Genomic DNA, 25865 nt, shown 5'->3' on the forward strand with positions numbered 1-25865 from the left:
TTTATTACATCAGCTAATATCTCGAAGTGCTGTACAGAAACCCAGCCTAAAACCCCAAACAGCTAGTAATGCAGGTGTAGAAGCACGGTGGCTAGGAAAAACTCCCTAGAAAGGCGAAAACCTAGGAAGAAACCTAGAGAGGAACCAGGCTATGAGGGGTGGCCAGTCCTCTTCTGGCTGTGCCGGGTGAAGATTATAACAGAACCATGCCAAGATGTTCAAAAATGTTCATAAGTGACAAGCATGGTCAAATAATAATCAGGAATAAATCTCAGTTGGCTTTTCATAGCCGATCATTAAGAGTTGAAAACAGCAGGTCTGGGACAGGTAGGGGTTCCATAACCGCAGGCAGAACAGTTGAAACTGGAATAGCAGCAAGGCCAGGCGGACTGGGGACAGCAAGGAGTCACCACGGCCGGTAGTCCCGACGTATGGTCCTAGGGCTCAGGTCTCTCAGTTGGCTTTTCATAGCCGATCATTAAGAGTTGAAAACAGCAGGTCTGGGACAGGTAGGGGTTTCGTAACCGCAGGCAGAACAGTTGAAACTGGAATAGCAGCAAGGCCAGGCGGACTGGGGACAGCAAGGTGTCATCATGCCCGGTAGTCCTGACGTATGGTCCTAGGGCTCAGGTTCTCAGAGAGAAAGAGAGAACGAGAGAATTAGAGAGAGCATACTTAAATTCACACAGGACACTGGATAAGACAGGAGAAGTACTCCAGGTATAACCAACTAACCCCAGCCCCCCGACACATAAACTACTGCAGCATAAATACTGGAGGCTGAGACAGGAGCGGTCCGGAGACACTGTGGCCCCATCCGAAGAAACCCCCGGACAGGGCCAAACAGGAAGGATATAACCCCACCCACTCTGCCAAAGCACAGCCCCCGCACCACTAGAGGGATATCCTCAACCACCAACTTACAATCCTGAGACAAGGCCGAGTATAGCCCACAGAGGTCTCCACCACAGCACAAACCAAGGGGGGGCGCCAACCCAGACAGGAAGATCACGTCAGTAACTCAACCCACTCAAGTGACGCACCCCTCCCAGGGACGGCATGAAAGAGCACCAGCAAGCCAGTGACTCAGCCCCTGCAACAGGGTTAGAGGCAGAGAACCCCAGTGGAGAGGGGAACCGGCCTGGCAGAGACAGCAAGGGCTGTTCGTTGCTCCAGAGCCTTTCCGTTCACCTTCACACTCCTGGGCCAGACTACACTCAATCATATGACCTACTGAAGAGATAAGTCTTCAGTAAAGACTTAAAGGTTGAGACCGAGTCTGCGTCTCTCACATGGGTAGGCAGACTGTTCCATAAAAATGGAGATCTATAGGAGAAAGCCCTGCCTCCCGCTGTTTGCTTAGAAATTCTAGGGACAATTAGGAGGCCTGCGCCTTGTGACCGTAGCGTACGTATTGGTATGTACGGCAGGACCAACTCGGAAAGATAGGTAGGAGCAAGCCCATGTAACGCTTTATAGGTTAACAGTAAAACCTTGAAATCAGCCCTTGCCTTAACAGGAAGCCAGTGTAGGGAAGCTAGCACTGGAGTAATATGATCAAATTTCTTGGTTCTAGTCAGGATTCTAGCAGCCGTATTTAGCACTAACTGAAGTTTATTTAGTGCTTTATCCGGGTAGCCGGAAAATAGAGCATTGCAGTAGTCTAACCTAGAAGTAACAAATGCATGGATTAATTTTTCTGCATCATTTTTGGACAGAAAATTTCTGATTTTTGCAATGTTACGTAGATGGAAAAAAGCTGTCCTTGAAACAGTCTTGATATGTTCGTCAAAAGAGAGATCAGGGTCAAGAGTAACGCCGAGGTCCTTCACAGTTTTATTTGAGACGACTTTACAACCATCAAGATGAATTGTCAGATTTAACAGAAGATCTCTTTGTTTCTTGGGACCTAGAACAAGCATCTCTGTTTTGTCCGAGTTTAAAAGTAAAAAGTTTTCAGCCATCCACTTCCTTATGTCTGAAACACAGGCTTCTAGCGAGGGCAATTTTGGGGCTTCACCATGTTTCATTGAAATGTACAGCTGTGTGTCATCCGCATAGCAGTGAAAGTTAACATTATGTTTTCGAATAACATCCCCAAGAGGTAAAATATATAGTGAAAACAATAGTGGTCCTAAAACGGAACCTTGAGGAACACCGAAATGTACAGTTGATTTGTCGGAGGACAGACCATTCACAGAGACAAACTGATATCTTTCCGACAGGTAAGATCTAAACCAGGCCAGAACTTGTCCGTGTAGACCAATTTGGGTTTCCAGTCTCTCCAAAAGAATGTGGTGATCGATGGTGTCAAAGGCAGCACTAAGGTCTAGTAGCACGAGGACAGATGCAGAGCCTCGGTCTGACGCCATTAAAAGGTCATTTACCACCTTCACAAGTGCAGTCTCAGTGCTATGATGGGGTCTAAAACCAGACTGAAGCATTTCGTATACATTGTTTGTCTTCAGAAAGGCAGTGAGTTGCTGCGCAACAGCTTTTTCTAAAATTTTTGAGAGGAATGGAAGATTCGATATAGGCCGATAGTTTTTTATATTTTCCGGGTCAAGGTTTGGCTTTTTCAAGAGAGGCTTTATCACTGCCACTTTTAGTGAGTTTGGTACACATCCGGTGGATAGAGAGCTGTTTATTATGTTCAACATAGGAGGGCCAAGCACAGGAAGCAGCTCCTTCAGCAGTTTAGTAGGAATAGGATCCAGTATGCAGCTTGAAGGTTTAGAGGCCATGATTATTTTCATCATTGTGTCAAGAGATATAGTACTAAAACACTTAAGTGTCTCTCCCGATCCCAGGCCCTCGCAGAGCTGTGCAGATCCAGGACAGCTAAGCCCTGGAGGAATACGCAGATTCAAAGAGGAGTCCGTAATTTGCTTTCTAATGGTCATGATCTTTTCCTCAAAGAAGTTCATGAATTTATTACTGCTGAAGTGAAAGCCATCCTCTCTTGGGGAATGCTGCTTTTTAGTTAGCTTTGCAACAGTATCAAAAAGAAATTTTGGATTATTCTTATTTTCCTCGATTAAGTTGGAAAAGTAGGATGATCGAGCAGCAGTGAGGGCTCTTCGGTACTGCACGGTACTGTCTTTCCAAGCTAGTCGGAAGACTTCCAGTTTGGTGTGGCGCCATTTCCGTTCCAATTTCCTGGAAGCTTGCTTCAAAGCTCGGGTATTTTCTGTATACCAGGGAGCTAGTTTCTTATGACAAATGTTTTTCGTTTTTAGGGGTGCAACTGCATCTAGGGTATTGCGCAAGGTTAAATTGAGTTCCTCAGTTAAGTGGTTAACTGATTTTTGTCCTCTGACGTCCTTGGGTAGGCAGAAGGAGTCTGGAAGGGCATCAAGGAATTTTTGTGTTGTCTGAGAATTTATAGCACGACTTTTGATGCTCCTTGGTTGGGGTCTGAGCAGATTATTTGTTGCGATTGCAAACGTAATAAAATGGTGGTCCGATAGTCCAGGATTTTGTGGAAAAACATTAAGATCTACAACATTTATTCCATGGGACAAAACTAGGTCCAGAGTATGACTGTGGCAGTGAGTAGGTCCAGAGACATGTTGGACAAAACCCACTGAGTCGATGATGGCTCCGAAAGACTTTTGGAGTGGGTCTGTGGACTTCTCCATGTGAATATTAAAATCACCAAAAATTAGAATATGATCTGCTATGACTACAAGGTCTGATAGGAATTCAGGAAACTCAGAGAGGAACGCTGTATATGGCCCAGGAGGCCTGTAAACAGTAGCTATAAAAAGTGATTGAGTAGGCTGCATAGATTTCATGACTAGAAGCTCAAAAGATGAAAACGCCATTTTTTTTTTTGTAAATTGAAATTTGCTATCGTAAATGTTAGCAACACCTCCGCCTTTGCGGGATGCACGGGGAATATGGTCACTAGTGTAACCAGGAGGTGAGGCCTCATTTAACACAGCAAATTCATCAGGCTTAAGCCATGTTTCAGTCAGGCCAATCACATCAAGATTATGATCAGTGATTAGTTCATTGACTATGACTGCCTTTGAAGTGAGGGATCTAACATTAAGTAACCCTATTTTGAGATGTGAGGTATCACGATCTCTTTCAATAATGGCAGGAATGGAGGAGGTCTTTATCCTAATAAGATTGCTAGGGTGAACACCGCCATGTTTAGTTTTGCCCAACCTAGGTCGAGGCACAGACACAGTCTCAATGGGTATGGCTGAGCTGACTACACTGACTATGCTATTGGCAGACTCCACTAAGCTGGCAGGTTGGCTAACAGCCTGCTGCCTGGCCTGCACCCTATTTCACTGTGGGGCTAGAGGAGTTAGAGCCCTATCTATGTTGGTAGATAAGAGGAGAGCACCCCTCCAGCTAGGATGGAGTCCGTCACTCCTCAGCAGGTCAGGCTTGGTCCTGTTTGTGGGTGAGTCCCAGAAAGAGGGCCAATTATCCACAAATGTTATCTTTTGGGAGGGGCAGAAAACAGTTTTCAACCAGCGATTGAGTGCTGAGACTCTGCTGTAGAGCTCGTCACTTCCCCTAACTGGGAGGGGGCCAGAGACAATTAATCGATGCCGACACATCTTTCTAGCTGATTTACACGCTGAAGCTATGTTGCACTTGGTGACCTCTGACTGTTTCATCCTAACATCGTTGGTGCCGACGTGGATAACAATATCTCTATACTCTCTACACTCGCCAGTTTTAGCTTTAGCCAGCACCATCTTTAGATTAGCCTTAACGTCGGTAGCCCTGCCCCCTGGTAAACAGTGTATGATCGCTGGGTGATTCGTTTTAAGTCTAATACTGCGGGTAATGGAGTCGCCAATGACTAGGGTTTTCAATTTGTCAGAGCTAATGGTGGGAGCCTTCGGCGTCTCAGACCCCGTAACGGGAGGAGTAGAGACAAGAGAAGACTCAGACTCAGACTCCGACTCGCTACATAATGGGGAAAACCGGTTGAAGGTTTCTGTCGGCTGAATGAGCGACACCGGTTGAGCATTCCAACAGTATTTCCCTCCAGAAGCCATGAGAAAGTTGTCCGGCTGCGGGGACTGTGCGGGGGGATTTATACTAACGTTACTGTCTGTACTTACTGGTGGCACAGACGCTGTTTCTTCCTTTCCTACACTGAAATTACCCTTGCCTAACGATTGCGTCTGAAGCTGGGCTTGTAGCACAGCTATTCTCGCCGTAAGGCGATCGTTCTCCTGTATATTATGAGTACAGCGACTGCAATTAGAAGACATCATGTTAATGTTACTACTTAGCTTCGGCTGTTGAAGATGTTGACGAACCATGTCCAGATAAAGCGTCCGGAGTGAAAAAGTTGAATAAGGGAAAAAAGTTGCGATGGAAAAAAGGAAAATAAAGTAAAGTAAAGTTGGCAGCTAAAACGCACAGGAAAATGACTCTTCTGTCTCGGGATAAAACGTCCGGGGTGAAAAAGTTTAACGAAAAAAGATGAGTGAGGACAAAACTAAAAAGTTGGTAAATTTGTTGAACACAGAGATTGATTAAACGTTTATTAAAAGTAAAACGTGAATAGTTTGGCAGGTAGCCAAGTAGCAACAAACAGCACAGCAGCACGGAGACAATGCGGAAGCGAGACGGAAGTGACTGTCCAACTACTCTTGGACCTCACGGTCGTTAAATATAGAATATAATGTATGTTTGGGACCAAATATAGAGGGTGTCTCCAATGTATTCTCTGTGACGTGTGTGTCGGGTTACAGCAGCAGTGGACACATTCTGTCTTTAGTCAGGGGCTTGTAAAGGGCTCATATAGGCTTGTGATGGAAAAGGTCAGTTGCACTATAGGATACATGGGGGGGAGGTATGGGGGTCAAAATGCTTAGTGCCCTTGGGAGACAAGGTACATTCAGTTCTGCTTATTGTGGGCTTTAGAGCATTGGCTCTGGCATGCACATAACACAGTCATTAGCTAAATGGGTATTATAAAGCAAGTATTGTATTAATGGCCTTGGAGACACAGATGGTTTTTCATTGTCATTTTCTCTTCTGTGACAATACAAGCTGGGCTCATTTTAAATCCAGCTTGAAACGTAAGGATTTATTAACTGAATAAACACATTTAATGTTAGATTATCAAAAGAGACATTAGCTTTTGGTGGAATTCGTATTTGATGTGAAATAGCATGCAAGAGTATTGCATTGATGCTGCAAATGAAATCACGTGCTTAAACAGTGCGTAAATGGCACAACTTGACGCAAAATTGGATTTAAAACAATGTTGATTTAGAATACATTTAATCTAAAAGTAGAGCAATTGCACAGTGTTTTCTGGCCAGGCACTAAGCAACAAAGGCTGTGGTCAGTTCACCAAATAGTCACTTCATCATCTTCAAACCAATTAGTCAAAGAATTACCTAAGCCCAGATGTTCTATTCATAACAGGTCAATGAAGCTAAATATAATATCTTACCTGAACCTCGGGGATAATTTCTGGCTCTTTTACTGTCTCTTCTTCTACAACATTGATCTCTTCAACTACTGGGGCAACTGTTTCTGGCTCGGGGATAACTTCAGGTTTCATCACTGGTGGTGATATCTCCACATTTGGTACTTCCACTACTGGTACTGCTGGTGCCAATGCTCTGGAAGGAGGACTGTCGTCTCCATAGCCTACTTTAACCCTCTTCTTCTTCTCCTCTGGTTGTTTTTTGGGGATGAATTTGGCTGCCAAGACAACAGCAAGAATGGTAAAGAAGAGCGCAGGGAGAATGATAGACGCGTCAAGTTCCATGATGGTAGAATTATTTAAGGTTCACTTGTGAAATGTTATGTTTTCTGCAGATGTATTATATTGTCTTTTTATGTGTACATGCAAAATTGTCCTTCTTGTTGTAGATGCCAGATGGTGTGTTGGTCAGAGTGTAGTCCCACGCACACTGCAGATCATCGCATCCGCGCTCCCACTGAACACAATCGTATAAACTTGCGTGTGTAAACGCTGACTTTAAAGCTGAGCGTCATCTCGGTCGCGTTCCTCTGCTCAGACATTGCATGCATCAACCAATGGTTGCATGCTACGTCATAGACTGTGCTGTCATGCACCAGATTGCTATAATGGTGCTTTCAAGACAACTGGGAACCCGGATTAACAATACTTCTCAGACGGAGCTCGTTTTCTCCTTGTAGTCTTGAACGCACTGAAGTCGGAGAGTTCCGAGTTTCCAGTTGTTTTGAACACAGCAATTTTCATATGATTTGATTAGCTGGGTCATTCCTACATTGCAGTGCCTTCCTTTTCTGTCCCCAGGAAATATCACTTCTTATTTAGTGTAAAATGTGGATTCCAAAAGGCTTTAAATATAAGGTCAGGTGTCATTTACCTTAAAAACACAAAAATATGGATCTTGAAAGGGAATGTTATGCATTTTGAACACTTTGTTTCAGTGTAGGTAAGCGTTTTTGCCATGACCCCAGGTGTTATTCATCAAGTTCCACGAGAAATACAGTATAAGCCATAACATATTTAAAATCTTTCTTCATTATTTTATAGTTAAATTCTCTCTCATCAATAACGTTTTTTTCATGATTATTGCATTTATTATTATTTTATTTATGATTTTCTGTGTGTCCCTGATATTACCTTCCACCCTGTTAGTTTGTTGTAATTCTCCATTTAACAAAACAACCCCTTCCTACAATGACACCACATTCAGGAAGTGTCATCATGTCTTTGGTGGGAAAACAATGGTGCAAGGCTAAATAAATATAAACACTCAGTTTTATATATTTTTCCACATTTCATGTTGTTAGTCTGTTTGTCCCAGTCATATATTTCCACCCTGTTAGGCTAAATTATAGAGAAAATTAACATTTCTAAATGTTAAAATATGTTTGATAGAGAAGTTAAAATCCTGTTCAAGTGGTCACCATTATGCTAGCTCAATCTTGCTCACTCGCAGAGCTATGGCTAATTTAGGCTGCAAATTTCCACCCTGTTAGGATTATGCACCTAACAGGTTGGAAAATGCACCCAAAAGAAATTAAGTGCCTGAGCTTGACCAATATGTTTTTCTAAAAGTCAAACATTTCCTTTTTCTGATAGAATACGTTTATTTTATTTTTTATTCCAAAAGTTATGAGGTCCAAAAGGCACCACATGTAGGAATGACCCAGCTGATAGGTAAAATACCGTAACTAGGTGTTGTAAGATCTTGCATGCGTCGTCAGCAATGCCTTGGCAGAGGAACGCGCCCTTCCTCAAGAACTGCCAAGCTTGAGGAGTCTGCCTACTTTAAAGATGTACAGTGCCTTCAGAAAGTATTCATACCCTTTGACTTATTCCACATTTTGTTGTGTTACAGCCTCAATTCAACAGCTGTGAGTCTTTCTGGGTAAGTCTCTAAGAACTTTCTTTTTTCTTGCTTTCTTTTTTAAGATCAGCTTAAAATTACTTTCTGTTTCTTATCTCGTTTATGAGATACAAACAAGTTGTTTTGCATCATATCTTATTGCTTTTTTGTTGTTTGTTTTAGTTTCAATACAGTATAATAATTAATACAATTCATAACTTGACAATATTTTTGAAATACATATTACATAATGGACGGCACACCTGGATTGTGCAACATTTGCCCATTATTCTTTTCAAAATTATTCAAGCTCTGTCAAATTGGTTGTTGATCATTGCTAGACAACCATTTTCAGGTCTTGCCATAGATTTTCAAGTAGATTTAAGTCAAAACTGTAACTCGGCCACTCAGGAACATTCACTGTCTTCTTTATAAGCAACTCCAGTGTATATTTGGCCTTATGTTTTAGGTTATTGTCCAGCTGAAAGGTGAATTAATCTCCCAGTGTCTGGTGGAAAGCAGGTGAGCCAGGTTTTTATCTAGGATCTAGGGGGGGGGGGCTTTACTACTTATAGCCCATAGAAACACATTGAATAACACATTCATAAATGGCAAAAAAAATAAATCATAAGGAATAAGGTTTTTAACTGTCTATCCTATATCTAAGAGACATAAGAAAGCTAAGGAAATATTTGTGTTTTTTTGGACACATATTGAACCCTTTATTTTTGTTGGCACAAAACTACCTCCATACTTCCATTCATTTGTATGGGTTACCTTTAGATTTACATTTTATATTGACATTTTAGTCATTTAGCAGACGCTCTTATCCAGAGCGACTTACAGTTAGTGAGTGCATCCATTAAAAAAAAAAAAAAATCATACTAACCGCAATAATATTTAACTGAATCCTCACATCCTCCCTCCTTCTCAAAGCACATTGGAGTAGATCTTAGGTTCCTCTCCTATGATCTTCTCCTCCAATGCATTTTGAGAAGGAGGCAAGTAGAGGATGCGAGGAATCAAGGAAATACAATTTACATACACACCAGGAATTGGACTACTGTGAGGTCATCCTAGAGAACGAGGCTGGCCGACTATCCGTCCTGCTGCTGGATGAAGGGGTTGGGGATGGCTTCCATGCCGTCCTGAGGACAGATGAGCACCATGGACGTCCCTCTACAAACCACCAGGCCCAGCTGCCGCGTGTCCTCCGTCAGATAAGTCCAGTGACACTTGTGGGCAATGTTCCCTCTAAGCTGCGTGTGTGCAGGGGCGCACAGCTCCCCCGGGACTGCCCCTCGGCCCATAGAAACATGAGATTGAACTTCACTCAACTTTCTAGTTTTCCCCGTTAGTTAACACTATCAACGTTTCCCTTTACTGTTGGAATTGTGATCGAATCAATGCAATATTAGCCACTTTCAATGCAACATACTGAAACAAAACAAACTATGCAAGACTTAGTATGGAAAACTAACTATGCAAGAGATTTTGTTGTAGGCAGAATGCATCGTAGTAGGATTCTATTGCATTGACAGGCACGACTCAGGCCCGTACTCTACACAGACCAGTGTGCCATAATCAATCAGAGGCGAAGTAGGCCTATATGCAAATCAACCATTGCCATATATGGATCTGTGCCATTGACTTTGAACTGGACTGTGTTTACAGCATGAGCAGTCATGAGTAGATGTGCTTGTTTTGAGATCAAAGCGAGAGCTACATGTAGCCACGTCTGCACATTTGTTCATATCCTTTGATAGTTAGTGAGTTATTAGCCCAGTTATAGATCATTTGTAGTAAGAAATGGGGGAGTGATTGCTTCCTACAAGAGCACAAAACGTGTGCATTTCTATCCATCTTTGAAAAGTGAGTCAAGTAAATAGCTTTTTTTTTGTCTTAAAGGGGCAGTGTTGTATTTTCAGACAGGCTTAAATAAACTAAGTAGCCAATAGGCAGAGGGTAGCATAATTTGTCTGATTCCCTGTAATAACGGTATGGGAATAATATTTTTTTTTTAAATGGTTCCTTGCATCAAACAACACAACAACATTTTCAGTCACCTCCTTGTCTGAAGGACAAGTGGATAAACAGATTAATGTCAAGCCCTGCATGTTTTTTTCCCAAAGGTCTCATGGAATGTAGGCCTACAATGAATACCACACATTGGCTGCTACTGTAGGCTGAACGATAGAACAGCTATTTCCATGTTAAAATGTTATGGGATGCATTTTCTCCATTGTTTCTGATGGTAGGCCTACATTATGATCAAATAGCCACAGTAGCCTACTTGACCACTGTTAAAACTGTAACTTAAAGCGGATACAGCCTCAGTGCTCACAGTAAACGCGCGCCGGAAGTTGCACAGAACTTTCACAATGTTCAAGTTTGCACTCAGCAGAACTGAAATTTGCTCAGTTCCGAAAACAATTAGAGGGAACACCGTTCAGATGCTACAGACGTTTTCTGGTCTGATAAACTGCGCTGTAGCTCTGACACTTTCAACCGCAGATGCAGGGCCACATAGGCAGATGCGGTGGATTGAGACGCAGCCCATGCAAAAAAACATATCTCTAGCTTAACCTGACGGATTTTGATGGGGATTTTTGTATTATGTAACTTAGATTGACGCACCGGTGCAACTGTTTTAAAGTCACCATTGGCCTCATGTGGAAATCCCTGAGCGGTTTTCTTCCTCTCCTGCAACTCAATTAGGAAGGACACCTGTACAGTATATTTGTATTGACTGGGTGTATTAATACACCATCCAAAGTGTAATTAATAACTTCACCATGCTCAAAGGAATATTCATTTTTTACCCAACCTACCAATAGGTGCCCTTCTTTGCGAGGCATTGTAAAACCTCCCTGGTCTTGAATCTGTGTTTGAAATTCACTCCTCGTGTCACGCCCTGACACAGAGGACGCTTATATGTTGAGTCAGGGTGTGTATATTCCTTGTTGTGATTTTCTATGTTGTATTTTCTATGTTTAGATCTAGTATGTCTAGATCTATGTTGGCCGGTGTGGTTCCCAATCAGAGGCATATAGAGATATTTTCGGGAAAAGGACCCTGGGCGAAGAAGGAAGCCCAGGCAGGAGAGGAGCAGCGGCAACACGGAAGCCGGCCGAGGAGGAAGCCCGAGAAGCAGCCCCAAGAAAAAATTTTTGGGGGGCTAAAGGGGTGGTCGGGGAGCGAGAGAGAAGAGCCCCGATCACTGCACCCGGTTGGTTTCAAGATTGGGTCCCCACGACCATGGGAAGAGGAGTGGGAACAGTATTATACTGAGGAGTCGGAGGATGACGACGACGACGAGTTTCTGTTCCTAACTCGTGGGGGCTCCCGGAGGAGTCCTCACGGGAAGAGGAGTGCCGACGATGGAGACCCGAGAGGCAACCCCAAGAAAATGTTGGGGGGGGGGCACACGGTGTGGACGACGAGGCAGCAGGAGGCCGTTAAAGGGCGGGTCTGCAGGTTAGGAGAGGAGGCCACCATGTTACGGGGGCTATTGGTTCAGAGGGAGCAGGAGTTATTCGGTCAGAGGGAGGCGCTACAGGAGGCTAAAAGGGAGAAGGAAAGTGTAGAGGCACGGCGAGAGGAGCTGGTTAGGCAGCAGAAGGAGCGGGGGTTAATAAAGGAACCCAGTCCCGCTCCTCGCACCAAGCAAGTGGTGCGTGTCGCCAGTCCGGTCCGGCCCGTTCCTGCTCCCCGCACTAAGCCAGTGGTGCGTGTTCCCAGATCGGCCCGGCCTGTTCCTGCCCCTCGCACCAAGCCAGTGGTGCGCGTCGCCAGCCCGGTTTGGCCTGTTCCTGCCCCTTGCACCAAGCTAGTGGTGCGCGTCGCCAGCCCGGCCCGGCCTGTTCCTGCCCCTCGCACCAAGCCAGTGGTGCGCGTCGCCAGCCCGGTCCGGCCTGTTCCTGTCCCTCGCACCAAGCCAGTGGTGCGCGTCGCCAGCCCGGCCCGGCCTGTTCCTGCCCCTCGCACCAAGCCAGTGGTGCGCGTCGTCTGCCCGGCCCGGCCTGTTCCTGCACCTCGCACCAAGCCAGTGGCGCGCGTCGCCAGCCCGGTCCGGCCTGTTCCTGCTCCTCGCACCAAGCCAGTGGTGCGCGTCGCCTGCCCGGCCCGGCCTGTTCCTGCACCTCGCACCAAGCCAGTGGCGCGCGTCGCCAGCCCGGTCCGGCCTGTTCCTGCTCCTCGCACCAAGCCAGTGGTGCGTGTGTCCAGTCCGGCACGGCCCGTGCCTGTTCCACCGGTGCCTGGTTCGGCACCGGTCAGCTGCTCTACTCCGGAGCCAGAGCAGTCCGCTCCACCGGTGCCCAGTTCAGCTCCGGTCAGCTGCTCCACTCCGGAGCCAGAGCAATCCGCTTCACCGGGGTCTAGTCCAGCTCCGGTCAGCGGCTCCACTCCGGAGCCAGAGCAGTCCGCTCCACCGGTGCCTGATCCAGCTCCGGTCAGCTGCTCCACTCCGGAGCCAGAGCAGTCCGCTCCACCGGGGTCCAGTCCAGATCCGGTCAGCGGCTCCACTCCGGAGCCAGAGCAGTCCGCTCCACCGGTGCCTGACACAGCTCCGGTCAGCGGCTCCACTCCGGAGCCAGAGCAGTCCGCTCCACCGGGGTCTAGTCCAGATCCGGTCAGCGGCTCCACTCTGGAGTCAGAGCAGTCCACCCCACCGGTGCCCAGTCCAGCTCCGGTCAGCGGCTCCAGTCCGGAGCCTGAGCAGTCCGCTCCACCGGTGCCCGGTCCAGCTCCAGTCAGCGGCTCCAGTCCAGACCCAGACGTCAGCCCCTCTCCAGGTTCGGGCTCTCCCACACCAGGGTCCAGACAGGGCTTGGAGTATAGTGGGAGGAAGGAGAGGGGAAGCAACGCGCCGAGGTCTAGACCAGACCAGGGGCGCAACAGGGAGGCGAAGAGTGAGAGGTCGTCACGCCCTGAGCCGGATCAGCCTCTGAGGCGGAATGCCCACCCGGCCCCTACCCTGTTATGTGTATGTTGTGCGGTCGGAGTCCGCACCTTTGGGGGGGGGGGGGGGGGGGGGGGGTACTGTCACGCCCTGACTCAGAGGACGCTTATATGTTGAGTCAGGGTGTGTATATTCCTTGTTGTGATTTTCTATGTTGTATTTTCTATGTTTAGATCTAGTATGTCTAGATCTATGTTGGCTGGTGTGGTTCCCAATCAGAGGCAGCTGTCGCTCGTTGTCTCTGATTGGGGACAGTACTTAGGCAGCCTATTGGCACTAGTGGGTTGTGGGATCTTGTTCCGTATGTTGTTTGTGTACCTTGGACTTCACGTTTCGTTTGTTGTTTTGTCGTTGTTTATTCAGTTCAAATAAACATGTATGCATATCACGCTGCGCCTTGGTCTGACCCGTTCATCAACGAACGTGACACCTCGACTGAGGGACCTTACAGATAATTGTATGTGTGGGTTACAGAACTTAGGTAGTCATTCAAAAATCATGTTAAATGCTATTATTGCACACAGAGTGAGTCCACGCAACATATTATGTGCCTTGCTAAGCAGTTTTCCTCTTGAACTTATTTAAGATTGCCATAATGAAGGGGTTGAATACTTATTGACAAGACATTTCAGCTTTCCATTTTGACATTACGTGGTATTGTGTGTAGGCCAGTCACACAAAAAATCTACATGTAATCCATTTTAAATTCAGGCTGTAACACAACAAAATGTGGAAAAAGTCAAGGGGTGTGAATACTTTCTGAAGGCACTTTATTACCCTTACCATGTTCACAATGTCCATGAAAACAAATTATTATTTGTGTGTATACTCAGATCACTGAATATCCCATTCCCAAATGCCCTGCCCATTTTGACACTATCACAGGCAGATTCCAGCCAGCCATACTAGTGCCATACTTCTTTCATCAGTATTTATGATTCACTAGGGTTTGCTTTGGCAACTACCATCACAGGTACCACTTTAGTCATCTTACAGATGTTACTGATGGTCTACAGATGCTATAACTATTAACAAACTAACAACTGCAACTCTACTGATATGGGGTTAAGGTAAGGGTTAAGGTTAGGCCAAGGGTTTTGGATAGTTAGTTGAACAATTTATTGATTTAGTTGAAAACCTATGAACAATCTGTAAGGGGATTCTGATGAAACTATGGATATGTAGAATGAAACATACCAACACGTTGCTGCATAAAAAAAGAATTTATTAACTCATCAACATTAATTTATTAACTTTGTTCTGGTTAACGTCAAGGTATGTCTGGGTGTACATCTAAATCTCTTAAAATGGCTTCCTCTCATCATTCTCCTTCATCTGCCCTGATCTGGACAGACAGGAAAGTGAAAGCAATATGGCAGAACCCTAATAGAGGGCTTCCTTTTTCCAGTCCTGTAGATTTAGATCAGTGCGGCTGAAGGGAGGAGGTCGACCAAAGGAAGCCACATTAGACCACTGAGATGTACCCATGTAGGCTCCTGGTTTTCACACCATTCCCCCATCGGATCCAAGGCACTATGTGACCGACCCCAGGGACGGTAATAGTGCTAAATGCTTGACATGAGGTGAGCACCTAATGGGTTAAAAACAGCGCAAACACCAGACGCATTGACCACAAGTAGCAACACAACCTCTCATCTGCAGGCCAATGACAGTATCAATTGGTGCTTATAGGCACTTTTGTCTAAAGACAGTGGAAAACACCTACTGCATAGACATACAGCAATTCACATATTTCAAAGTACTTTCAATCATTTTAGATGACAACGCCAGTTTTAAAGCACAAAAAAACACAGAACCCCACAGAACAAAGTTATACAAGCAGAATCTGCATTCAACCCATTAACTTCTATTTGCTGAATAACAGTAATGTATTAGCTAGTTGCTTTTGTTTGAATTTACACTAACGAAATACAAAGCAGTTGAATCATTGTAGAGCAGCATATGCCACATAATCTAGAAGCCACATGGATAGAACCATGAATTTAGTCTGTCCAGAATATCTACCTATCCCCTCACATATTTATTTTTTTGCAATGTTTCAAAAAAAACCTTAGTTGCACTACACAGAGAAATAAGATCAAGATGTGCAACTACAAGGCCTACAATGTTTACACTTTTCCCTTTGCCAGCCCTCATTTCTACTTTTGACACAACCGTTTCTTCTGGACTGTAAACCACACACACTGGTGCCAAGCTAGTGTGAGAGCTCTGGCATTGGTGCCCCCTTCTGTATGCAATGGAGATAAAAAACGGTGGCTTGGAATCAGAACACAAGATCAAACACCTAGGGCTCGTTTCCCGGAAAGAGGTTCATTCTAATTCTGGACTAAAAGGCATCCGTGATAGAGACTTATTTGAAAGTGCTTTTTAGACCAGGAATAGTCTTGATCTGGCTCTGGGAAACCAGCATCTACAACAGGGGTGTTATACTCATTTTGCCCAGAAGGGCCACATTTGGCATTCATTTAGGTCCACTAATATTGGTTATATTCCTCGCTGTCAAAATTGGCAAAAAAGAGTGCTCCCTGACTGTCTAGCTTTCGTTTCGATGACTGTTAGCAAGCTGGACAGGGTGAAGAGACTATAAAAGTATGTCCATTATCATTTCTACACAGTTTCGATTTGGTTTTAGTCATGTCAATTGAGATCGTTCTTCTCCGGAAAGATTCATGAAAAAAAAAATGGTTTGACACCCCTGATCTACAGTATAGCTGTGTAATGTCAAATAAATTGAATAGTTTTATTTCATTCATCTTAAAATGTTGATTAATATAGCAGCAAATGGCACACTTTTACACGAGAGGCATCACTATTAAATAACTCCAATTGTTTTCATAAAAATGTGAAAGTGTGTGCCAAAATTGTGTGAGTAACCCATACATAATTAAATTCACAGAAACATAACAGAAAAACCAATCATAACCAGCCAATATTGCAAAAAGAGTGTTTCTTTTTGGTGAAATGTTATTGTTGTTGATAGCCCAACATTCATTTGTGGCACCTGAGAGTGATTAATCTTACCCAACCTGTAGCTAAGGGAGTGTAGTACAGGCAATTTCACCTAAAAAGGTCAAGCTTTTGAATGTCAAGCTGAACCGGCTAAATCTAAGTCAGGGGGGAACCCTTGGCCTTTATAGTTGTTGCTGGATGACTTGGGCTAAGTCTTGAAAAAGCTGTTTCACTAGACATGTGCATTAGTCTGCACTACAGATGCCAACAGCAGCTAAATAAAAATTATATGAAAGAGAAATGTCACTATGCAAACGGTCTTGACTGGATTTTGGACTGTTGATTTGCTAACTATTAAATTAAATTAACTGTAACTGAATTAACTGTTTTGATTGCAGCACATACGCATACGATTTCAACTGTTACTAGCAAAAGAAGGCCAGAGGATGAAAGCAGAAATATTATCAAATTAACCAAGAAAAAATATAATCAGTGGCTTCAAGGCAGCATCGTTCCTCTACCCTTACCCTGTCATACAGTATCGACTTACAGAACTCTCACAGTACACTTTAATATCTAAAGATGGTCAAATCTGCCATGATAAAACTCAACTGGCATCCCATGTACTGCAAATTAAAGTAAATCCAAAACACACCTATTCATCCATCCATCATCTCACTGTGAATAGAAAACATTTCCCCACTGAGCAACATAAGACCATGGCACTGTAGAGACAGGCCAGCCTGATAGGCTCCCTGCCTCAGCCCCAGTACCTGGTGTACAACAGGACAACAGCCCACCTCTCTCCAAAGGTCAACACCCCTCCCTCTCACTGAAATACTGCTCTTCTCACCCCCTACAATTAACAGCAATATAGATTGACGTTTGACTAGAAGCTGAGCGGTGGCAGATAGATCTCCAGCAGGTCCACGCCTCAGGGGGAATCTCCTTTATCACAGCCTAGGGTTAGGCTGGGTCTCTGAGGCAGCCCTCTTATCTATCCAACAGACAGAGGGCCACCATAATCTCCTTTGGAGACACACAAATGAAAACAAACAAAATGGCCGCTCGGTGTGCGAGAGTCCCCCTGGGTGTGGCCTTCTGGAGAAGCAGGGGCGGAGCGAGGGGGTCACCGGGAAGAGCTGCGCTCTTTGCTGACACAGTCATCCTTGGTGCTGCTGTCTCCGTTGGACATCATGCCGCACGTCCTCCTCTTTTTCCGCCGGTGAGACATGGCGTCCCCCTCCGAGCCCGACTCAGCCTGCAGGGAGAGGGGCAAACCAGAAAGGTCTTGGTTACATCTCTCCATATAACATACTACACATCTATTACATCCCATTTACATAATAAGAGGACTAGGTGTCACTGTCCCTCATACACACTGTTTACTTACAAACACCTGTTACCAATTTAACATGCTACAGTTGAAGTCGGAAGTTTACATACACTTAGGTTGGAGTCATTAAAACTCGTTTTTCAACCACTCCACACATTTCTTGTTAACAAACTAGTTTTGGCAAGTCGGTTGTGCATGACAAGTAATTTCTCCAACAATTTTTTACAGACAGATTATTTCACTTATAATTCACTGTATCACAATTCCAGTGGGTCAGAAGTTTACATACACTAAGTTGACTGTGCCTTTAAACAGCTTGGGAAATTCCAGAAAATGATGTCATGGCTTTAGAAGCTTCTGATAGGCTAATTGACTTCATTTGAGTCAATTGGAGGTGTACCTATGGATGTATTTCAAGGCCTACCTTCAAACTCAGTGCCTCTTTGCTTGACATCATGGGAAAATCAAAAGAAAGCCAAGACCTCAGAAAGAATTGTTGACCTCCACAAGTCTGGTTCATCCTCGGGAGCAATTTCCAAATGCCTGAATTACCACATTCATCTGTACAAACAATAGTACGCAAGTATAAACACCATGGGACCACGCAGCCGTCATACCACTCAGGAAGGAGACGCATTCTGTCTCCTAGAGATTAAGGTACTTTGGTGCGAAAAGTGCAAATCAATCCCAGAACAACAGCAAAGGACCTTGTGAAGATGCTGGAGGAAACCGGTACAAAAGTATCTATATCCACAGTAAAACGAGTCCTATATCGACATAACCTGAATGGCCACTCAGCAAGGAAGAAGCCACTGCTCCAAAACCGCCATAATGACCCCAAGCATACTTCCAAAGTTGTGGCAAAATGGCTTAAGGACAACAAAGTCAAGGTATTGGAGTGGCCATCACAAAGCCCTGACCTCAATCCTATAGAACATTTGTGGGCAGGACTGAAAAAGCGTGTGCAAGCAAGGAGGCCTACAAACCTGACTCAGTTACACCAGCTCTGTCAGGAGGAATGGGCCAAAATTCACCCAACTTATTGTAGGAAGCTTGTTGAAGGCTACCCGAAACGTTTGACCCAAGTTAAACAATTTAAAGGCAATGCTACCAAATACTAATTGAGTGTATGTAAACTTCTGACCCACTGGGAATGTGATGAAAGCTGAAATAAATCATTCTCTCTACTATTATTCTGACATTTCACATTCTTAAAATAAAGTGGTGATCCTAACTGACCTAAGAAAGGGATTTTTTTACTAGGATTAAATGTCAGGAATTGTGAAAAACTGAGTTTAAATGTATTTGGCTAAGGTGTATGTAAACTTCCGACTTCAAATGTATATACAGACAATCATCTGATGACAATAGTGTTCTTGTTCAACCAGTGGAACACCTAAGTCAGCAGAACAGAATATTCTATCCAAGGGAAGGCAGGGCCTACCAACCATTACACAAGGGTAACCCCCAACCTACACCCAACAGCCCAACCCAACCTGATATGCATGTATATGTAACTGGAGGGACATGCTGTCCACCAAGCAGGCCTCTGCTCAAAAGGCTGTGAGATATTCAACACCAGTTCCGCCAGCTCCAGAAACCCAAGACTGACCCGTGGCTATGTTTCTGTGACCCAGCAAGCCAACTTAGAGGGAACAATATACCCTTAACATTTAAGGCATTATATAGGTGCGTGTTAAGGCAGGAAAATATAATATATGCACATCGTAACTTCATGTAATTTCTTCTATCTCTAGACTTCTGTCACCTCTGACTGCCTTCTAATTGTAATGTCAAGGCATGTTGTGTGTGCTCATATGCAGTAGTGAGAGACAGGACCTTTGCATAACAGCATTTCAGAATGAGGCGACATGATTGCCTATACAGTATGTGTGGCCGTTTCACGTGTGGCAGACCCCGTGACATCTGCCCGCATGTGAACAGGTGCCTGCTGCCATCTATTTTATAGTGCTACCTTACACCCAGCTCAGGGGTCCCTAGAGTAGAGGGCTAATGTATATTCATGTGTGAATACCACACTGTGTGTGTGTGTGTGTTTCGAGGAAATAGGATGTACCTCTGAGTCTGAATCAGAGGAGCTGGAGGAAGAGGAGGAGGAGGAAGAGTCACTGGAGCTGTCCGAGGCGATGCCAGTCGATTCCTGGAGGTCCACTTTGTCTGCTAGGGCAGCCATGTCTGGCCTCTCCTGCTTCAGGATACTGAGAGAGAGATGTTATGTATGAAAAAAAGAAACACCCTCCTAGTGGAAGTTAGTGGATCTGGGGTTAGGCTGTGGGGGGCCCTAGATGTTCACACCCCCTCCTCTGTAATCATCTCGGCCGTCTATGGACCAAACAAACCCCTCCCCTTCCGAAATTCTAAAGATGCCAGGTGACAGTTCACCTCTGCTAAATCATAATTGGTCCAAATAAACAGTGACGCAAAACCCAGTGCACAGAATTGTTCCTCATATTCCACAGCCTCCCGACAGACAAAATATTGTAATGTTTCTTATTTGACGAAAGACTTATGTTCCTATAGCTGTGGGGGTTCTGTTAGGAGTGCTTACCGATACCACTTCCTGGATAGTTTGGGCCGGCCCCGCACAGTTTTATGCCACACGATGGGGAAGTTGGTGGTGCTGGCAAAGTTCTGAGTGATAGCGATGGTGGTGTCCATGTTGAGAACCACATGCCACCAGCCTCCTAGAGAACAAGCAACAGAGATACCCAGGATTAGGTTTAGGATCACCAAACCACAGAAAAGAAAACACAGAATGGCCAAGTACAAAAGTACACCATCTGACCTTCTCACATTGCAGAAAACATACTCTGTCCGAGGACATTTTTATGCAAATCTTAGTTATTAGTTTACAAGACCTTTATGGTATCAATTGAGCAACGAATGTTTCCGACACCTTGTAGAATCCATGCTCCGAAGAATTCAGGCTGTTCTGGAATCAAAGGGGGGTCCGACGCAGTACTAGATGGGTGTACCTAATAAACTGGCCAGTGAGTGAGTGTGTGTCATATATATATATATATATATACACACACACACACACAGTACCAGTCAAAAGTTTGGACACACCTACTCATTCAAGGGTTTTCCTTTATTTTTACTATTTTCTACATTGTAGAATAATAGTGAAGACATCAAAACTATGAAATAACACATATGGTTAAAAAAGTGTTAAACAAATCAAAATATATTTGAGATTTGAGATTCTTCAAAGTAGCCACCCTTTGCATTGATGACAGCTTTGCACACTCTTGACATTCCCCATTGAAGAGTGGGACAACATTCCACAGGCCACAATCAACAGCCTGATCAACTATGTGAAGGAGATGTGTTGTGCTGCATGAGGCAAATGGTGGTCACACCAGATACTGACTGGTGTTCTGATCCCCACCCCTACTTTTTTTTTAAAGGTATCTGTGACCATCAGATGCATATCTGTATTCCCAGTCATGTGGAATCCATAGATTAGGGCCTAATCAATTTATTTAAATTAACTGATTTCCTTATATGAACTGTATCGGAGTAAAATCTTTGAAATCGTTGCATGTTGCGTTTATATTTTTGTTCAATATACACACACGGCTATAATTTATGTATTCACAGCACATAACATAGGTATATCACGTCTCACCAAAGACCTTTCATACTCACAGTCTGTTCTGCCCTACTTTTACATAATATATTTCCTAACTAACTGAGGACCCCTGTCCTTTTCAGATCTTGACAAATTATTCAAAATTGCTGAAGAAAGACAAAAACAACTTCTCTCTCTCCAGTCAAAGAGTATTCAAAGTGAAAGATAGACCAGACATGTCTATAAAATGGCAGCAGTAGCCCACTGACCAGGGACAAACACAGTCTCCCCTGGTCCCTGCAGGATCTCCAGGGGTCTGAACTCAGCGGGCCAGGTTGGCAGCTGGGTGCGTGGGTACACCACGCTGAACCAGGTGATGGCCTCATCCTGCTGGTTGCCCCCGTCCTCCCTGTTCACCTTGATCAGCTCCCGGGGCGTGTGGGTGGGGAACAAGCACCAGCGCTTGTGCCCCTGCACCAGGGCATTCCAGGCACTCGTACCCAGCGGGTCAATGTGGATGCCAGTGCCAGAGCGGGCAGGACCCATTACAAACCATCTGTGAAAAAATACATAAAAATAAAGGGACAGGTGTTACTAGAGTTAGTTAAACTACACAGAACATACAATAACATTGCAGCTATTTTAGTTAACGTTACTGAGGATAGCTCTTACCTGTAAGGAGGCCTGCGCTTCTCCCCGGCGAACTGGAAGAGGTCGTCCCTAAAGTAGACTGGCACCTGGTAGTCCTCCAGCAGCTTACGGCGCTTGGCGTGCTCGCCGTAGCTGCTGTCGAAGATGTAGAGTGGGCTGTCATCCTGTGTGGACTCCAGGTACTCCACGTAGTACTTCATCTTCATCTTCACAGAGTAACCGTCGTTGTCCTCACCACACTTGAACTTCTGGTTGCGGTACTTACGTTTGAGGCGCTCCATGGTCCACTTCTCGCGGGCAGGCCAGGTGTCCTGACAGTTGAGCAGCACCACAGGTTTGTAGGGCCTCTCGAAGCGCTGGATGAACTCCTCTGCGCTGAGACGCAGGGTGTCCACACGCTCAACATTGTCCTGTGAGACGCATACGGCAGACATGTCAGTGCCAGGAGGTAGAAGGGATTATGTATGCAAACAAAAAGGTCTGTGTGTGTGAAAGAGAGTGAGTTGAGGGCTACATTTCATGAATGTACGCCTACTTTAATCAATATTTTCTCAATAACCATTATACCAATATGAATTACTTTGTACTGAATTCAAGGGGAACACTAGTCATTTCTGACTTAATGCTTCCCAGTCATTGGGCCTAGCATTGGTCTCGCGGATAGAGGTTGAGTGTTTTACAAAACTGCATTGCAATAAAAGATCAACTGTTGTTTAGGTAGAGAGCCAGGCTGTTTTTGAATGCAATGAAACCAACTGGAACATTAAGGAGTAGACTCGGGGGAAGACCATTTGACTGTCTGATCTGGGGCAAAGGGAATACAAAAGGTAATGGGCATTTTTGTTCCCCTTTTACATGGAATAATGGGGTCCGAAAAGAGAAGGAAGCACACCACCAAAAGAGAAGGAAAGAAAATGCTGTTGAGTTGTTGACCTATAAAAACTACCTAAGCTTTGAGTGTAATGTGTATTCTTAGCCACCCAGAGCAGCCCTTCTTAACTCTCTTGTAATTAAAACAAAATACCATAATTAGCAGTCTATTGGGTCTGAGCACATGGGTCAGTAGGCTGGCTACTTGTTGGTGGTGACTGGCTAATATTCACATGTAAGCCTCAATGAAATACAAATGTAACAATGTTGTCACGATTTCACAACAAAGTAACTAGACACCGTCAAACTAACGAGGTCAAGCATTAATGGAATGGGCTGTGGCACACTATTTTGAGTCCAGACTGACAGATTTGACAGTTGCGCCAATGAAGACCGCTGTGCGCTGAAAGTGCAGCAGCAGCCTACGTGACCATCGGCACTGGTTTTGTAATGTGAAACGTGTTGACAGAGCTAACATGGCTAACTAGCCTAGCATGGATAGCTTTCTACCGACAGTTTACCTTCACTGAGCGGTGTGACACATCGAAACTCTCGCAATAGTCATGTTTCGTCCAGTCTGAAGAGTCCTTCAGCTCAGGTCTGGCGCTCCGCTTCGCCTCTTTGATCCTCTTCTTACTTTTATGGTTCATTCCTCCAAATTTAGGGAGTTGTCTTGAGTTAGCTAGCTAGCTAGACTGGGGTGCGTAGACAAACACATTTGCTAGCTTGACTTGCTAGCTAGTGGTGAAGCTAACGTTAGTTGAGTGGCTAGCGTAGCGGCTAGTCTGGAGTTAAAGTTAACCGGTAAGCAACTTCATACGAGTACTTTGTTGGTGTTACTGAAACACGACACGTTGGCCTTAAAATTAAGATGTTGTTCTAAGCACACTTTTAATAACGAGGAGGAAGCTGCTCGGATGAAATTAGCTAAGCAGCTAACTACAACAATGCTCTTGCAACCAAACGCGGGGGTACCTACAATTTGAAACCCGCCCACCCAGAGAGCCTTAAGAAGTTCGTTGGCCACGTACAAGAGCGGGTCATACATCCGAGAAAACCGATTGGATAAAATGTGGAATACGGCTTCCCACCAGTCATTAGCTGTATACGTTCTACGTTTCCCTGTCCATCAGCAGACAGACTCAAGCATGTCTGTTTTTTGGGAGAGACGGATGTTATGATAGTAAACGTATTGTTTTATCACAATTTATTTACTCTCACAATTGGGATGGTAAAATGGAAAACAGAGCAACTGAGATGTCCAACATATTGCAGAAGAATTCGAGAACCCAAAGCAATCACTGAATGTTTCCATCCCTGAGGTTTTTGCGCACTTTCTAATCTACACTTTTGCCATGTGGAATCAGTGATGTTGCTGTAAATAACAGTATTGCTCGCCTACAACTGCACTGTAGTAATTGACCCTGAAGCCTGCCGAGTTCCTTGTAGAGGTGTACAGAAGATATCCTGCCAGCCAGACTTTTCTGAATCATGTGAACTGTAATCATGTCTTTTCTCCACTCTGTACTAGGTCCTTGATCCACAATATGGGATGTATGTCTGGCCTTGTGCAGTGGTATTAGCACGATATGTGTGGACACAGCCTATTCCCCCTCAGGAGACTGAAAAGATTTGGCATGGGTCCTCAGATCCTCAAAAAATTATACAGCTGCACCATCCTGACTGGTTGCATCACCGCCTGGTATGGCAACTGCTTGGCCTCCGACCGCAAGGCACTACAGAGGGTAGTGCGTACGGCCCAGTACATCACTGGGGCCAAGCTTCCTGCCATCCAGGACCTCTATACCAGGCGGTGTCAGAGGAAGGCCCTCAAAATTGTCATAGACTGTTCTCTCTGCTACCGCACGGCAAGCGGTACCGGAGTGCCAAGTCTAGGTCCAAAAGACTTCTACCCCCAAGCCATAAGACTCCTGAACAGCTAATCATGGCTACCCAGACTATTTGCACTGCCCCCCCACCCCATCCTTTTTACGCTGCTGCTACTCTGTTAATTATTTATGCATAGTCACTTTAACTCTACCCACATGTACATATTACCTCAACTAGCCGGTGCCCCCGCACATTGACTCTGCAACGGTACCCCCCTGTATATATAGCCTCCCTACTGTTATTTTATTTTACTTCTGCTCTTTTTTTTCTCAACACTTGTTGTTTTATTTTTTACTTTTTTTGTTAAAAATAAATGCACTGTTGGTTAAGGGCTGTAAGTAAGCATTTCACTGTAATGTCTGCACCTGTTGTATTCAGCGCATGTGACCAATACAATTTGATGCACAAAACAGTGCTAGAGGTAATTTACTGAACCCAACCTTTTCAGTGTACTCTCCAAATAACTTATATTTACAGTCTAAATGTGTAACTTGTTTCTAAAACATACTATTGAATCAGAATGCACTGCTGTTTGTTCACAGCTTGGGGCTGGCGTGAGTTTACCTGGTGTGGTGGCAGCAAAGTGTGGGGCACAAGTGATCTTGTCAGACAGTGCAGAACTTCCACTGTGTCTGGAGGCACACCTGTGACGTGAATGAACTACCCAATGTGCTTGTGGTGGGTATTACCTGGCGAAGTCTCCCCAGACCTTCTGCTCCTCCCTCCATTAGACATCTTGGGATCAGATGTTTTCTATGAGCCTGAAAGGGAGTTCAGACTGACCAGTTCATTTGGGAAATGTGAGCAGATAGTTGAGTTTCGAAACGCAACTTCTGAATTTACAACTTTCAGAGTTTGAAAATGCCCTGGTGACAATCGCCTTCCTATTGAGGAAAAACCCTGAAGCCCAAATTTGGACAACTTACCAAGAGAGAAGGTATGCCTTTCAGGACTGGTATGCGTCTGTCAATGTCAAGTAAACATTACTCATTGATTTTCTTTGTCTTAATGTTTCAGTGCTGACTGGTCCATAGAGGCATTGCTGCACAAATGGAATTTGAAGTGTGCCAACATTTCACTGGAGAAATTCCATGCCAACAAAGACCAACTAGCTGGGTCAACACTTCCTGGAAGCCATACTGTACAAATTATTATAACTGCGGACAAGGAAAGCTGAATGAAAATGGACATAAAATGGAGCCAACTTATCCTTCAGTTACTGCCAGCAAGGCATATTCAAATTCGCCAAATAGTCATCAAGACCCAATA

The 25865-nt window shown here is 44.7% G+C and overlaps 2 protein-coding genes and 1 pseudogene across 8 annotated transcripts in view; 1 reads left to right on the forward strand and 2 right to left on the reverse strand.

Moving 5' to 3' along the window:
• Positions 1-6941, reverse strand: part of LOC311103717 (uncharacterized protein) — a 37058-nt gene extending 30117 nt beyond the window's left edge. For 2 of the 6 annotated variants that reach the window (XR_014610115.1, XM_084145335.1), the window contains exon 1: positions 6443-6937. Coding sequence is in view for 4 of the 6 variants with exons in the window: in XM_084145335.1 (XP_084001461.1) it covers positions 6443-6763 (321 nt within the window). In the remaining 2 variants the exon portion in view is untranslated. Of the gene's footprint in view, positions 1-6442 lie in introns of all 6 variants that reach the window. The other 4 variants (XR_014610116.1, XM_084145334.1, XM_084145336.1 and 1 more) reach the window with 4 other exon arrangements.
• A 7551-nt stretch (positions 6942-14492) lies between these two features.
• Positions 14493-23697, reverse strand: LOC311103542 (bifunctional arginine demethylase and lysyl-hydroxylase JMJD6-like). Its single transcript, XM_084145126.1, has 6 exons — positions 23228-23697; positions 21858-22246; positions 21455-21741; positions 20160-20295; positions 19668-19809; positions 14493-17515 (listed from the first exon to the last, which is right to left on the reverse strand). Exons 1-6 carry the CDS (start codon positions 23354-23356, stop codon positions 17384-17386), a joined length of 1215 nt encoding a protein of 404 aa, XP_084001252.1. The 5' UTR covers positions 23357-23697; the 3' UTR covers positions 14493-17383.
• A 245-nt stretch (positions 23698-23942) lies between these two features.
• Positions 23943-25773, forward strand: LOC311103647 (histone-arginine methyltransferase METTL23-like; annotated as a pseudogene). The gene is made up of 6 exons: positions 23943-24028; positions 24238-24299; positions 24975-25017; positions 25139-25396; positions 25449-25533; positions 25614-25773. The product of its transcript is annotated as a histone-arginine methyltransferase METTL23-like (transcript).
• The last annotated feature ends 92 nt before the right edge of the window (positions 25774-25865 follow it).

The sequence above is a fragment of the Coregonus lavaretus genome (assembly GCF_964263955.1).
Source record: "Coregonus lavaretus genome assembly, chromosome: 28".
Classification (NCBI taxonomy): Eukaryota; Metazoa; Chordata; class Actinopteri; order Salmoniformes; family Salmonidae; genus Coregonus; species Coregonus lavaretus.